This window comes from Staurois parvus, unplaced genomic scaffold (genome assembly GCF_062004578.1).
Source record: "Staurois parvus isolate SC_StPar_1 unplaced genomic scaffold, SC_StPar_1.0 ptg000686l, whole genome shotgun sequence".
Classification (NCBI taxonomy): domain Eukaryota; kingdom Metazoa; phylum Chordata; class Amphibia; order Anura; family Ranidae; genus Staurois; species Staurois parvus.
The window spans coordinates 294,436-308,000 of NW_028318482.1; the positions used below are offsets into that span (position 1 = coordinate 294,436).

General features: G+C 41.4%; 1 protein-coding gene across 1 annotated transcript in view; it reads left to right on the top strand.

The window, feature by feature from the left end:
- Positions 1-13,565, top strand: part of LOC149447426 (taste receptor type 1 member 3-like) — a 29,427-nt gene that overhangs the window by 13,407 nt on the left and 2,455 nt on the right. The window contains exons 3-4 of the mRNA XM_089652531.1: positions 4,314-5,081; positions 7,146-7,343. Coding sequence (XP_089508657.1) covers positions 4,314-5,081; positions 7,146-7,343 — 966 coding nt within the window. The remainder of the gene's footprint in view (positions 1-4,313; positions 5,082-7,145; positions 7,344-13,565) is intronic.

Here is a 13,565-nt window from a genome sequence, read left to right on the forward strand (position 1 = left end):
GAGTAAAGGAGATTTGTGGAAAGTTTGTACGCAGATACCCCTGTTGGAGATACACAAGCGATACATGCCAACCATGAGAATGGAAGGCATGTGAAATTGGTGAGTGCATACCAACAAGGGGAGGTGTTTGTTAAAGGGCACGTGGTGTTTTCTGGTTTGGGAACACTTGAAGATTTTCACATTGAAAGAGATATTCACGTGTCACAATGGACTTTATTTTTATGCACTAAGTGATTGATGTATGTCACATGAATGTTTTGTTGTTTTGTTTTATATCATTTTTTGATGACAGAGCCACTGGACTATATATGTTCATCTATTGTTGCATGGTATATTTGATTTAAAGTGGCAGCAGTGCTCTTTTTTCACAATTTCATTTGAGTTATTGAATTTATACACTCTATTTTTATTTTATTTGATGCATGAATTCAGCGCAAGTGTTTTTTGTTTTATTGTTTATATATCTATAATTTGCCTGACTTCTACCAAAGCACAGCTAAAACAAAGAAATAAGTAAAAAAATTTAATGATCAACTTACACTCAGTAATTTCTGAGGGTAGTGGCATAGCTATTGTTTTATGTTTACAAAAAAGGCATGCCCAATATTGAAAAGCCCCCAAAATTATAAAGACCTAAAATTTAATCACACTATCCACACTATTCATCATATGGAACAAGGAAAAAGTATTATTAGCACATTAGAGTATAAAAAGTTAGTAATCCAGACAAATGTGAAAGATAAAGATGAAAGACATCACACTTGTTTTTTTATACAATGAAATGTCTGTACAGTCGCGTACAGTTACTCCCTCTGTCCCTATATACTTATGTCCTTCAGACTTGATACCCTAGGTTGACAATATTGATCCCTTCTAGATACAGTACAGTGGCTTTTACTGCAAGATTTCCCTTAACAATTTAAGCTCCATAAGACTTTACCCCCTTCATGACCAGGCCATTGTTTGCTATTCTGCACTGCGCTACTTTAACTGAGTCATAGCGCGGTCATGCACCACTGTAGCCAAATGAAATTTATATTCCTTTTTTCACAAAAATAGAGCTTTTTGGTGGTATTTGATCACTGCTGTGTTTTTATTTTTTATTATATAAACAAAAAAAGACTGAAAATATAAAAAAAACCCCAATATTTTTTACTTTCTGCTATAAAACATATCCAATTAAAAAAAAAAATCTAATTTCTTCATAAATGTAGGCCAAAATGTATTCTACCATGTGTCTTTGGTAAAAAAAAAACACAATAAGTGTGTATTGATTGGTTTGTGTGAAAGTTATTGTGTCTACAAATGATGGTCTATATAATGGAATTTTTTTTTATACTAGTAATGGTGGTGATCAGTGACTTATAGAGGGACTGTGAAAGCGCAGCAGGCAATCTGATACTCACTGATGCTTGGTGGGAACTAACTGACACTGAAATCACTAGCGACAATGACTGGGAAGGGGTTAATATCTAGGGGCAATCAAAGGATTAACTGTGTACCACATTGCGGAACTCTATAGAGAGCCCTGTGTTGTTTACCAACACAGGGCTCTCTTCTGTCATTCGCTCAGCCGATCAGTGGGTCCTGGCCATAAATTATTGGCCAGGATCTGCTGATTGGCTTGTGCTGTAGCGAATAACAGCACAGCTAGGGGCAGCAGTATGCCCTGTACCCAGAAATGCTAGCTCATGTACATGTACATGATCCAGTGCTACCGGGCTGTCCAGTAGCAGCAGATCTACACTGGGCAGTCTGGAAATAGTAAAAATAATTTTAACATAATTATTTTACATAGCTGCTATGACATATTTCTTGCTATACATAAATGTAGAGACTTGTAGATTAGCCACTAGTGGCAGAGCAGATCAGCTGCTATAATGAATGTCTAAAGCTGAACTCCAGGCAGATGTCAAAGGCACCAATTAATGCATGTAGAGAGGTGTCAGCTAGGGAAATAGTTCCCTCTCCCTCTGAAGTAAGGTATATATAGAGCTGGTTGGAGTAGTGAGGAGTGTACTACAAACAAAGGAGTGCAGTGTACCTGTTCTTGCCCCTGTGGGAATAGACCATCTGTGTCAAATTGTAAAAGCTCAATGTATCAACTTTCTCCTGTTGGGAAACACTGTGGAAACTTTCCCCACAAGTGGGCTACACATAAGGGATATTAAGGACTTGATCAAATGATACCCAGTTACACAAGAGAATACTGCTGTTTTGCAATGGTCATTGCCATAGAATTGATGGGCTGTTGAGTTCCCAATTATGCTCCAGTAAAGCAAACGAAAAGGAAAGACATGGACTTCTCTCTTTTTATTGCTGATTGTTGATCTATGCCCTTGAATTTGTAGAGTAAGTATGGAGCTCAGTCACAGAGAGATGGATGAGGTTGGGAGGAGAAGGGTCAGCCTGCCAGGGAGTGTTGCTGGATACCCTAGATGACTATGCACTTGGTACCTGTGTTCCTACAGATTTTGGACTGGGTGTGTATTGTGACCTCAATAAGACCCAACCAGGAATCAAAGGACTGTTATCATCTGTCTGTGGGTGAGGCCTACTGCGCCCATGCACTGGGGGGTACCTTTGCCAGAGAACAGGCTGGGACTGCGGTCATGTGCAAATTCCAACATTAAAGCAGCTCCCAGACTGAGATAAGCTTTCACTGCGTTTTGTAATGAAGCTGAATTTTTCTGTAAGTGGTGTCCATATAAAACACACAGTAAATAGCGGTGCATATGGTATCTGCCCTGATTCATCCTAAGGTCTAATCAGCATCCATCCTCTTCCAACATTGGTGTATTGAATGACAACAAGCTCAATTTGACTTTCTAGTTTTCACAAGAGGTCAATATGTTCTGGTGAGTGCATTGTTTAAAGAGCACAGTGGGATATAGTAAGCACTTTTCAAATTTGGAGAACATGAGTTCTGGACATTTGAGCACAAATCATTTTGAGGATGTATATGGATATTAATTTTGTTATATATCTGTTTATTTTAAGTATGTAAAGTACAAGCACTGTTTCATTTTATTTATTTCTTTTAAATTATATGTTTAGTCAAAATTCTTTTTTTGGTTTGGGTAGAGCAGGAAGGGTTAAAATCTCTCTCAGATTATTTTTGCTGTCTGTTTCCCATTGGGTAGATTTCCCTTCTCTTCCTTTTTTTGGAGAAGCAACAGGAAATAAAACAAATCTCCCTAAAGTGAGGGGAATTCTCACCGTAGACAGCGATCAAAGGATATTTTTCCCTATGGGAAGATATTCCCCCACCTCTAACAATTATGACCACTCTAAACCTTTGGATCTTCCCTTACCTTCTTTTTTCTGTTACAGTGGTCACCGGGTGTACCGTAGAATAATGACTCTCCTGGAAAATAACTCCCCAGTCATTATTATATATATTATAATAACTCTCCAGTTATTTTTATATATGAAATAATAACTCCCCAGTCATTTTTATATATGTAATAATAACTCTCTCTATGTAATAATAACTCCCAAACAGAAAAAGGCGTAAGTTATCTAAAATAAATTCAATTTTTGAATTAAATGTTTATTATTAAACAAAGGAGGCTAACAATGTTTTTTTAAAGTTCTTACTTTGTAGTTTTTTATTAAAGTAAACAAAAATTACACGTAGAATTGAGAAATATCAACATACATGTAATGTACATAGTTATGTACATTTAAAATGTTAGTAATGTTCACAACTCTAAATCTATCTTCACCAGTTTGCGTTTTCTTCCTCTAAATTTCTTTGCAGATCTAGGAAATGGATGCATGTCACTCTTACATATATATTAACAGATAAGGCATATCAATTTCAGCTCTTTCAACTTTTATGTCATTTAGCTTCTTCAAAACTAGGGGAGTTATTATTACATACAGAGAGTTATTCTTGCATATATAAAAATGACTGGGGAGTTATTATTTCATATATAAAAATGACTGGGGAGTTATTATTATTTGGGAGTTAATATAACATACTACACCAGGACAAACAGAGGGGTGATTCTCTCCAGCTGGGACACCAACCACAATAAAATATTTCCTCGCTTTATCAAAAAAAAAAAAGTTTCTTTTACATACACTTTAAATTGACAATGTCTATGTTTTCTGCTAAGCTAAAACATTTTCGTTGGTCAGGAGCTACAGAAGTATTTTCACATATAAAATTTGCCATTCTTTCAAGTATACCATAAGGCAAAAATCATCATGAGTTACATAAAATACTTTAATTTATCTTTCATTTTGGAAAACATTCACTTTAAAAAAAAAGATGATCTTCTTGTCCCTTTTCTTTGAATTTTCAGATCAGTTATTCTGTGACTTCTGATGTATTTAGTGATAAAACTGTCTACCCTGCCTTCTTCCGAACTGTGCCAAGCGACAGTAAGCAAGTTAATGGCATGGTTGATTTGATGACACACTTCAAGTGGAACTGGATAGCTGTTGTGGCTAGTGAGGATGACTATGGCACGTCGGCTCTACAGCAATTCTCTTCTTCTGCCATGGGTAAAGGCATCTGTGTGGCCTATGAAGGTCTAATCCCAGCGATCATCTCAAGCTCTGAGACAAGCATCATAATTGAGGACATATTGGACAAAATAGCTCAGGCTGATGTCAATGTGGTGCTGGTTTTTGCTTCTCTATCTCAGTCCATAGCCCTTTTCAAAGAAGTCATTATGCATAACATGACAAAAGTATGGATAGGAAGTGCCTCCTGGGTGCTTTCAAAAACTATTTTGTCTTTGCCAGGCATTGAACGCATTGGCCCAGTAATAGGATTCTTTCCAAATGCCCGCTATGTTTTTGGATTTGAGGAATTTTTAAAAAACGCAATCTCACATATATATCCATCACAGTCTGCAGTCATGTCCTCATCCTTGGGGACCAGTGAAGGTTACCAAAGCATTGACCTCAAGCCAGACATAATCAACAGTATATTAAGCCCGCTGACTGCTTTGTATGCACATAGTGTATACACTGCTGTGTACGCAGTGGCTTATGCATTGCACAGTCTTCTTAACTGTACCTTCATAAAGTGTGACAACCAGGGTTCCAACTTATATGCTTGGAAGGTAAGGCCTAGAATTTACTAACATTATTATACAGCTTCACTTTTCCAAATGGTAATTGAGCAAGCTTGTTTAAATAATGGATAACACAGGCATTCATCCTTGGCCAACCAGTTCTGGGAACCTATCATCTGACTGGCAGATAATACAAGTATATGAGCATCTCTTATCTAGAAGACTCATTTCAATTTTGAATTTCTAAGGCTACTTAAAGTAACACATTTACAAACTCGGAATAAGGTCCAAATTGTTATTAGCTTTAACATTTCCTAATGCTTACATAATTCTAAAATATTTAAAGTGTTACTAAACCTACAACAGTAAAATCAGTCTGTATATGCAGTAAAGCATGCTTGTTATACTCACTGTGGAGCCTAAGGGGTTAATCCTCTGCATTGTGTAAAAAGGCCGTTTGATCCTGACTGCTTTGTTCCTCCCTTTGTTCAAGCATCCACCTCTTATCTCCTGATAAGACAGACTAAACCGTAGGCATTTTGCACATGCTCAGTTTGATGGTGTAGTGCAAGAGAGGGGTTTTTTTTTCTTGGGAAAGTGCATGTTATCAGCACAGTGCCAATCAGTACTGTCCAGACAAAGGTCAGGATTTTGCATCATCTTATAGGAGAATGAAACCTCCTCCTACAAGATTTAACCAGTGCTCAGCTGGACACTGATAGAAGGCACAAGACTGCTCTAACTGTGGATGAGAAAAGGTATTTAGCAGTTTATATTTACTAAAATAATTGTATTTCCATGTTCTGTGTACTGTGGGAGACCAGATATAATGGATGCAGAATCCTGGGTTTAGTAACACTTTAATATCGCCACAGTGAAATCTGCTGTTATTAGTATACTTTTTTTTTAAAAGAATGGTCCACCTCTTTTTCAGAAAACACAATAGGTGTTGATTTGAACGCATTTGACCACTGTTATGCCAAGTTGTTGGGAGCCCACAGATGAAGTTTATGACCAGGGGCCACCTACATCTTATAGCTAAACCTCAGGCAAATAAACACTCAGCTCTAATTCATAAATGTGAACAGTCATACCTGCTAAGATTCTGTTTAGTTGGTCTTGCAGTTTAGGCTCTCCTTTTAGACAGTGACCCACCCAAAGTCTGCTGATTGGACAATGAAGAAAAGTCAGCATGCTAATGATATCATCACTCTGTCCATTCTTCTCTCTTCTCCTGTCATCAAGCTTCCAGTATTAGACTGCTTACACTGTGCAATGCAGTAGAGCTCTATCTGCATCACAAGAGTGCACATCCCTCTCTGTCTTCTTACACAGTGTATTACAAGAAGCTAATATACTAACTCTAGTTAAAATATATCATTTGTTTTTTGTTAGTACATAACTGGATTAAATATTGATCTTTATTCCTCTGTCCGAGCTAAGCTTTAAATTAGAGCCAGTTCTTCCTACGTCTATGGAGGCCTCTTGTGTCCCCATTCATTTAAGGGGTCATTGTAAGCTTTGCTTATGTCTAGGAATGAGGTGACCCAATTCATTTCAGGGGTTATTGTAAGCTTTGATTATGTCCAGGAATTAGGTGACCCCATTCATTTCAGGGGCCATTGTAAGCTTTGCTTATGTCCAGGAATGAGGTGGGAGGGGCCCCAGTCCCCAAAAGCAGGCACAACAAGCACTATACCCCAAGCTATCCAAACGTAGGGGCACATGAATTGCTGTCCCTAATGCTAAGCTTTAAATTGGAGCCAGTTCTTCCTACGTCTATGGAGGCCTCTTGTGACCCCCATTCATTTAAGGGGTCATTGTAAGCTTTGCTTATGTCCAGGAATGAGGTGACCCCATTAATTTAAGGGGTCATTGTAAGCTTTGAATATGTCCAGGAATGAGGTGACCCCATTCATTTCAGGGGCCATTGTAAGCTTTGCCAGGAATGAGGTGGGAGGGGCCCCAGTCCCCAAAAGCAGTCACAACAAGCACTATACCCCAAGCTACCCAAACGTAGGGGCACATGAATTGCTGTCCCTAATGCAGGGGTTTACTCTTTAAAGTGGACTTTTTAATTGTCTATAACCATCTCTCTTTCAAATACTGTAGTTGCTAGAAGAAGTGAAGAAAGTGAATTTTTCCATCTTTAACACATCATTCAGATTTGACAGTTATGGAAATCCTAACACAGGGTATGATATTGTTACTCATAGCTTGTCTGAGTTGGGCTTCAGCATAATTGGATCTTACAACAATGAACTGAAGTTGAATGCTTCTCTAATTAAGTGGAGAACCAAGGAAAACCTGGTAAGTAAACATATATTTCTCAGTACATAGCAACCATTTCTAGTTTGTTACTGCTAATAGATTGTTTGTGAATCAAGGAAATTCTTTATATTTCTATTCTGAATCCGAAACTAAAGGCCACTGGACCGCTGGTTCAAAATCTGAACAGAAACTTCCTCTCAAGCAAGCACATTCAAAAGCTCCAGAATTTTAAAAACCCAATATGACTTTTTCCTAAAATAAGAAATTTTGTTTAAAAAAAATGAAAAAAGCCCAAGAGGAATTATATAGATATTTTCATGTAATCTACTCAGGAACATTTCCAAGATAAGTTAACTAAGCGTTTAGAGGTTGATATACCGCAAGTGTAACCTTTGCTACTGTACAGAGATAGAAAGCCAAGTCCATCAAAATAGGGAGTATTGTTGAGCCCACAGCTAAAGATTATTTGATTTAGAAGAATCACAATACTAGGGAACCTATTTTGACTGGCTTTTGTTCATGTCTGAACTTCTCTCCCCATTCAGTTCAATGGTAATGCAAATGCAACTTGATGCAGTTTATGATTAGGTCAGAAAAATGGTCAATTGAAGGTCAAATGCATCTGTCAATGAACTATGAATGATCTCATAAGTGTTTAGAAACGAATCTCAAATGCAGGCTGAAAGTATCTGAAGGAAAGCTGCATTTGCCAAATTGCAAACTTAGAGCAATAAAGATCTACCCTTCTGAAAATTTTCTTTTTGGATTGGAATTATATTCTCCTGCTGCTTTTTCCAACCCCAAAGGAGGTTTCATTACATTGTAGTTTCCTTTGAGCCCATTCAAATCCTTATTCCATTCTTTTAAGTCCTGATGAAGGGGGATTTTTGTTGCCGTGGAAAAACATTAGAAGTTTTCATGTAACGGTATTAAAACTATTACAGGTGCTTTGGGCTTTTTTATGTTGTGTTTTGGTGTTTATTTGAATATTTTGAGTTGCATATTTTGAGTTGCTTCTGGGTATGCGTTGAGTGAGACCTGTATGTTTGAGAGCTGCCTTATCAGTTAGTTCATTTGAAGATTTCCTTGTGCTTGTACCATTGGAATAAGCATTGAATTCCAGTTCCTCTTACTGTAAGTGTGTTTTTCTTGCATTTATAATTTAAAGCAGTGAAAACATTTAACTAAATGGCAACAGATGCCTTATTTGTTCTAAATTTTGGTCTGAACTTAGAGCATGTAAGCAGGTTGGAAGGTCCTAGTTAGCTGTTGCCTGGCAGGGAGGGAAAGGGTTAACTTATTTCCAGGTCCTTTCACTTAGTGCTGGTTCACATATATGCGGATTGGATGCAGTTTGAACTGCATCCAATCCACATAACATGTGAAATAACATTGCTCCTTATGGTGCCTGTTCACATATGTCCGGGGCACTGGCAGTACGGTTTCAGTGCAAATTTAGTGCGGATTGAAAAAGAGTCCTGTACAATTTCTGAGCAGTGCTGTTTGGTTCAGGTGCGGATTGCAAGCTATTGACTTCTATGGAAACCGTTTCTAAGCCGCGTATGTGTGAACATGATAAAATCCCGACCTGAACCTGCTGCAAACTTGACGTGAACCACTGAGCAACTACTGTATCAATTAGCTGTGAAATCTGAGCTTCAATCCGCACTGATGAGTGAATCAGCTCTTAGTGGGCTGCTGCTGGGCTCCAGCCCCCTACCTGTGCATATAAATCAGGAGGGAGCTTTGCACAGACAAGTCCAGCCATATGGGAGAGGACAGGCTGACAGCTATCATGTAACCAGATCCTCCAGTTCACCATCCACCTGGATGGGCACTGCTCAGCTCTCCTTCAAGTTTCCTGTTTGCTCTACTGTCTTCACTGAAGATCTCCTGCCGAGAGGAGCCAGCCAGAATGCCTGGGGCTGCTGGGTCTTGTAGTTCAACAACTCACAGTCTGCTGCAGGAGAAGGAAAGGTACAGCCAGCCAGTTAAATACGGGAGAGTGCTTCTGCTCTTGATTTCCACAAAGCTGCTACAACCTGTGTCCTGGAGCTTTCCATGTGTAGGGGGATTTCTGGAACTTGCAGTCCTCCCTGAAGAAACCAACTCTATTGTAGCAAAACCGCTGCTTTTTGCCTTTAAAAAAGTCCCTGACCCTTTCCAAAAATGCAGCAGCTCAAAAAAGCATAGATGTGAACATGTTCCATAGGAAACCATGTTAAATGGACTGTAGTGTGTTTCTGCAAAAAGCACTAAAAAACGCATTGGTGTAAACGGACCCTTAGATTGGGAGGGAATAATGGCATTGATGAACACAGAACAGATATGGGAATTCTTCAAAAAGACTGTATTTGAACTCACTTCAAATATAAAAACATATTCTCCTGGGCAATAAGTTTAAAAAGCTAAGAATAAAGTCTATGTGGCTCATGGCCAAAGTTAAAAAGCTATAAATAGTAAGAAAAGAGCTTTTTAAAAATATAAAAATGACGGGACAATATTATCGTTGGTTACAAGGAATATAACAGAATATGTAAAAAGGAAATCAGGGGCGCAAAAATTCAAAACGAGCTACAGATTGCAAAAGATAGTAAAAAAACCCCCCAAATTCTTCAAATATACGGTATTAATAGTAAAAAGGTCTGGTCTGAGCATGTAGGCCCTTTACAAAATAATCTAGAGTGGGCGACTGGGGACAAAGAGAAGGCAAATTTAATAAATACCTACTTCAGCTCTGTGTATTCAGAGGAGCATGGGGGAGCTCATGCTTATAATGATCCACAATGGCTCAAAATCGATATGGTCCAGAAATATTTAGACAGAATAAAGGTGAATAAAGCACCAAGACCAGATGGCATACACCCACGGGTCCTAAAAGAATTGAGCTCTGTCATTTCAAAGCTATTGTTTCTAATTTATAGGAACGCTTTAACAACTAAGAATAGTATCACTGGATTGGCGTAGGGCCAATGTGGTGCCTATATTTAAAAAGGGGTCAAAGTCTTTACTAAGAAACTATATAGCTGTTAGTTTAACTTCTTTAGTTGGGAAGATAATGGAGATTTTGTGGTTTCCAAAGCGAGCAAAATCCTTTCTTGTATCTGTCACATCTATGGTAGTGAGCTCTATAAAACCACAGCTTGGGGTTCCCCAGGGCGCGGAATCTAAGCCCCAGCCTGCTTGTTCACCAGGGCCCCTGATGGTGGGGATGGACTTGGAGCAAGCTGGAACCAGGTGAGCACAGAATAACACACATGTGAAGGAATCAAGAGCAGCATGGAGGTAAGTGTAAACACACCAGAGGCTAAAAGCTAACTTGTGACAGTACCCCCCTCTTATGAGGTCTCCCCACTTTTTACGAATACTCTTGGTAGAGAGCCAAACCTTGTCACCCGTGAAATACTTGGGACTCACCCGGTAACGACAATCTGTAGCTACTTTGTACTTAGAAGCTGACAGATGTAAGCTCTTGGAAACATTTGCCTCAGAAGGAGTAAGAATAGGAGAACATACGACAGGAAGCTGGATTGGAGCAGACACCAATAACCAGGATGAAGGGTCTGGTGAGGAGGATGCCAGGGAGGGCACAGGGGTGGGCGTGAAGGCTTTGATTTGTATAGTGGGCAAGACAGGCTTTGCGGAACAGGAACCTGGGGTAATAAAAGGAACAGAGGGCACTGTAGGCTGTATGGGGACAGGACAGGGGACAGAAGGCACGGTAGGGTGTAGGGGGGCAGGGCAGGGAACAGAGGGTTCAGTAGCTACTAATGTGGAACCCACAGCTGGCTCCAAAGCAGCTGAAGGGAGTTTTGGGGTCTCAACATGCAGAGCACATGAATCTGGGAACTCAGATGGTACAGGGGTCACAGATGTTGGAACCTCCACCCATCCGAAAGGTCGCGATATAGGAGCTCCGAGCTGTAACATATGTAAAGGGACCGAAGATTTGGGCAGCAAAGAGGGTAAAGAACTAGAGGCAGACAGCACCGGAAGGGGGCCCGTAATAGGAGTAGGCAGGGGAGCAGCCTTACTACAAGAAACATCTAGTAAGGTCTGGCAATGTTGAGGGAGCATCGGAGAGGTGGTGGCCACAGCCATGGGTACAGTGCGAGGTGGGCGGACAGAACAAGACCTAATTAGATGACCTTCAGCCCCACAGTAAAGGCATAGACCGAATCTTAGGCAACGCAATCGCTCTTGTGGAGTAAGGTGTGTTTGGCCTAACTGCATGGGCTCTTCAGACGTCGGTACTGTTACAGAGGTAAGTGGATCAGGGACTTTCTGGAAAACAGGAGCAAAAGAACCCACTGGAGGGCGACATGGATGAGCCCTTTCCAGATCTTGCTCCTGGAAGCGGATATCGATCTGGATGCTAAGAGAAATCAAGTCATCCAGGGAGGAGGGTATGGTTCTCCCAGCTAGTTCATCCTTAATACGGTGTGCTTGACCCTGCCAAAAGGTTTCAGAGAGGGCTTCATTATTCCATGCCAGTTCCGAGGCTAAGGTGCGAAACAGCACTGCATATTGTCCAACAGTCCTGCTACTTTGACGAAGCCGAAGAAGAGCTCCCGCAGCAGGTGAAGTCCTGCCGGACACATCGAACGTTTTTCGGAAAGCTTGCAGGAAGGCTGGGAGCCTGGAGATAGTGTGGTCTTGACGCTCCCACAGTGGCGAGGCCCAAGCCAGTGCTTCACCTGAAAGGAGGGAGATCATGTATGCCACCTTGGAACGATCGGTAGGGAAATGATCGGCTGCTAATTCAAAATGAATCGAGCATTGATTGATGAAGCCTCTACAGGCCTTAGGATCACCAGAGAAGTGAGGCGGTAGAGGCAGCTGGAGTCTCGAAGGACCGTGTTCCACTGGGGGAACAGCGGAAGGTGGAGCAGCGGGAACCGGAGCAGAGGGTGAGGAAGTGGACGCAACCTGTAGCTGTTCCAACCGGGAGGAGAGTTCCTGCAGACTGCGCATGATTTGTTATTGGAAGGCCTTTTGGACCTCAGCTTTCAGCGCCAAAGTCTGAAGTTGTTCCAGGACAGGCTGCAGGGTCTCCGAAGAGCTCATGGCCTGAGCAAACTGTCACGTCTATGGTAGTGAGCTCTATAAAACCACAGCTTTGGGTTCCCCAGGGCGCAGAATCTAAGCCCCAGCCTGCTTATTCACCAGGGCCCCTGATGGTGGGGATGGACTTGGAGCAAGCTGGAACCAGGTCGCGGCCCCCAGGTACACCCAGCTGAGGTAAAGGAGACAGCTAGAGGGAACAGGGTACACCAGGAGTAGACACAGGAGATCCAGTTGGAAAGCCGAGGTCAGGACAGGTGGAAAACTAGTGATGTCAGGAACGAAGCCGGGGTCCGTACACGGGCAGAAAATACAGGAGGGATGTCAGGGACGAAGCCGGGGTTGGTACACAGATATAATAACGGATACTCAGTAGACCACAGGGGAGCTCCAACAACAAACGTTGCTCAGGCAATGTGGCCCAGTCTGAACACATCTTAAATAGACAGGCAGACAAGGAGGTGGGACAGGAAGTGATGGAAGGAAAGGAAATAAAGCCCAGGGAATAGCAGACGACGCCCATAGGTGAGCACAGAACAACACACATGTGAAGGAATCAGGAGCAGCATGGAGGTAAGTGTAAATACACCAGAGGCTGCAAGCTAACTTATGACAGTATCAAGAGAGGTATAGACTCTAGAGAGAGATATCATTTTACCCCTGTACAAATCATTAGTAATATCTCATCTGCAATATGCAGTTCAGTTTTGGGCACCAATTCACAAAAAGAACATTGGGGAACTGGAGAAAGTACAGAGAAGGGACACCAAACTGATAAGAGGCATGGAGGAGCTGAGCTATGAGGGAAGATTGAAGGAAATTAAATTATTCTCTCTTAAGAAGAGGATATTTAGGGGGGATATGACCCAGGGGCGGACTGACTACTCAGGCACATGGACACTGCCTGAGGGCCCGGAGTCAGTAGGAGGCCCCATGACAAGTTCAGTCCGTTCTGAGAAGTGCCCACAGCTTTAGAGGTGGTTTAAGGCAGGAGGAGGCAGTGAATCATGACATTCCTGCCAGTGGTGATGCAGCACTGGGAGAGGAGGACTCAGAGGGACTCGTGCTGGCCAGGATGAAATAGTGATGGTACAACCATGGGGATGAGGGCAGCAGCAGACACTCCGGTCACCTCTCCTCCTGGGGAGGCCACAGTCCACATCCCCACTGTGGAGGACTGCAGGTCGATGCTGAAGA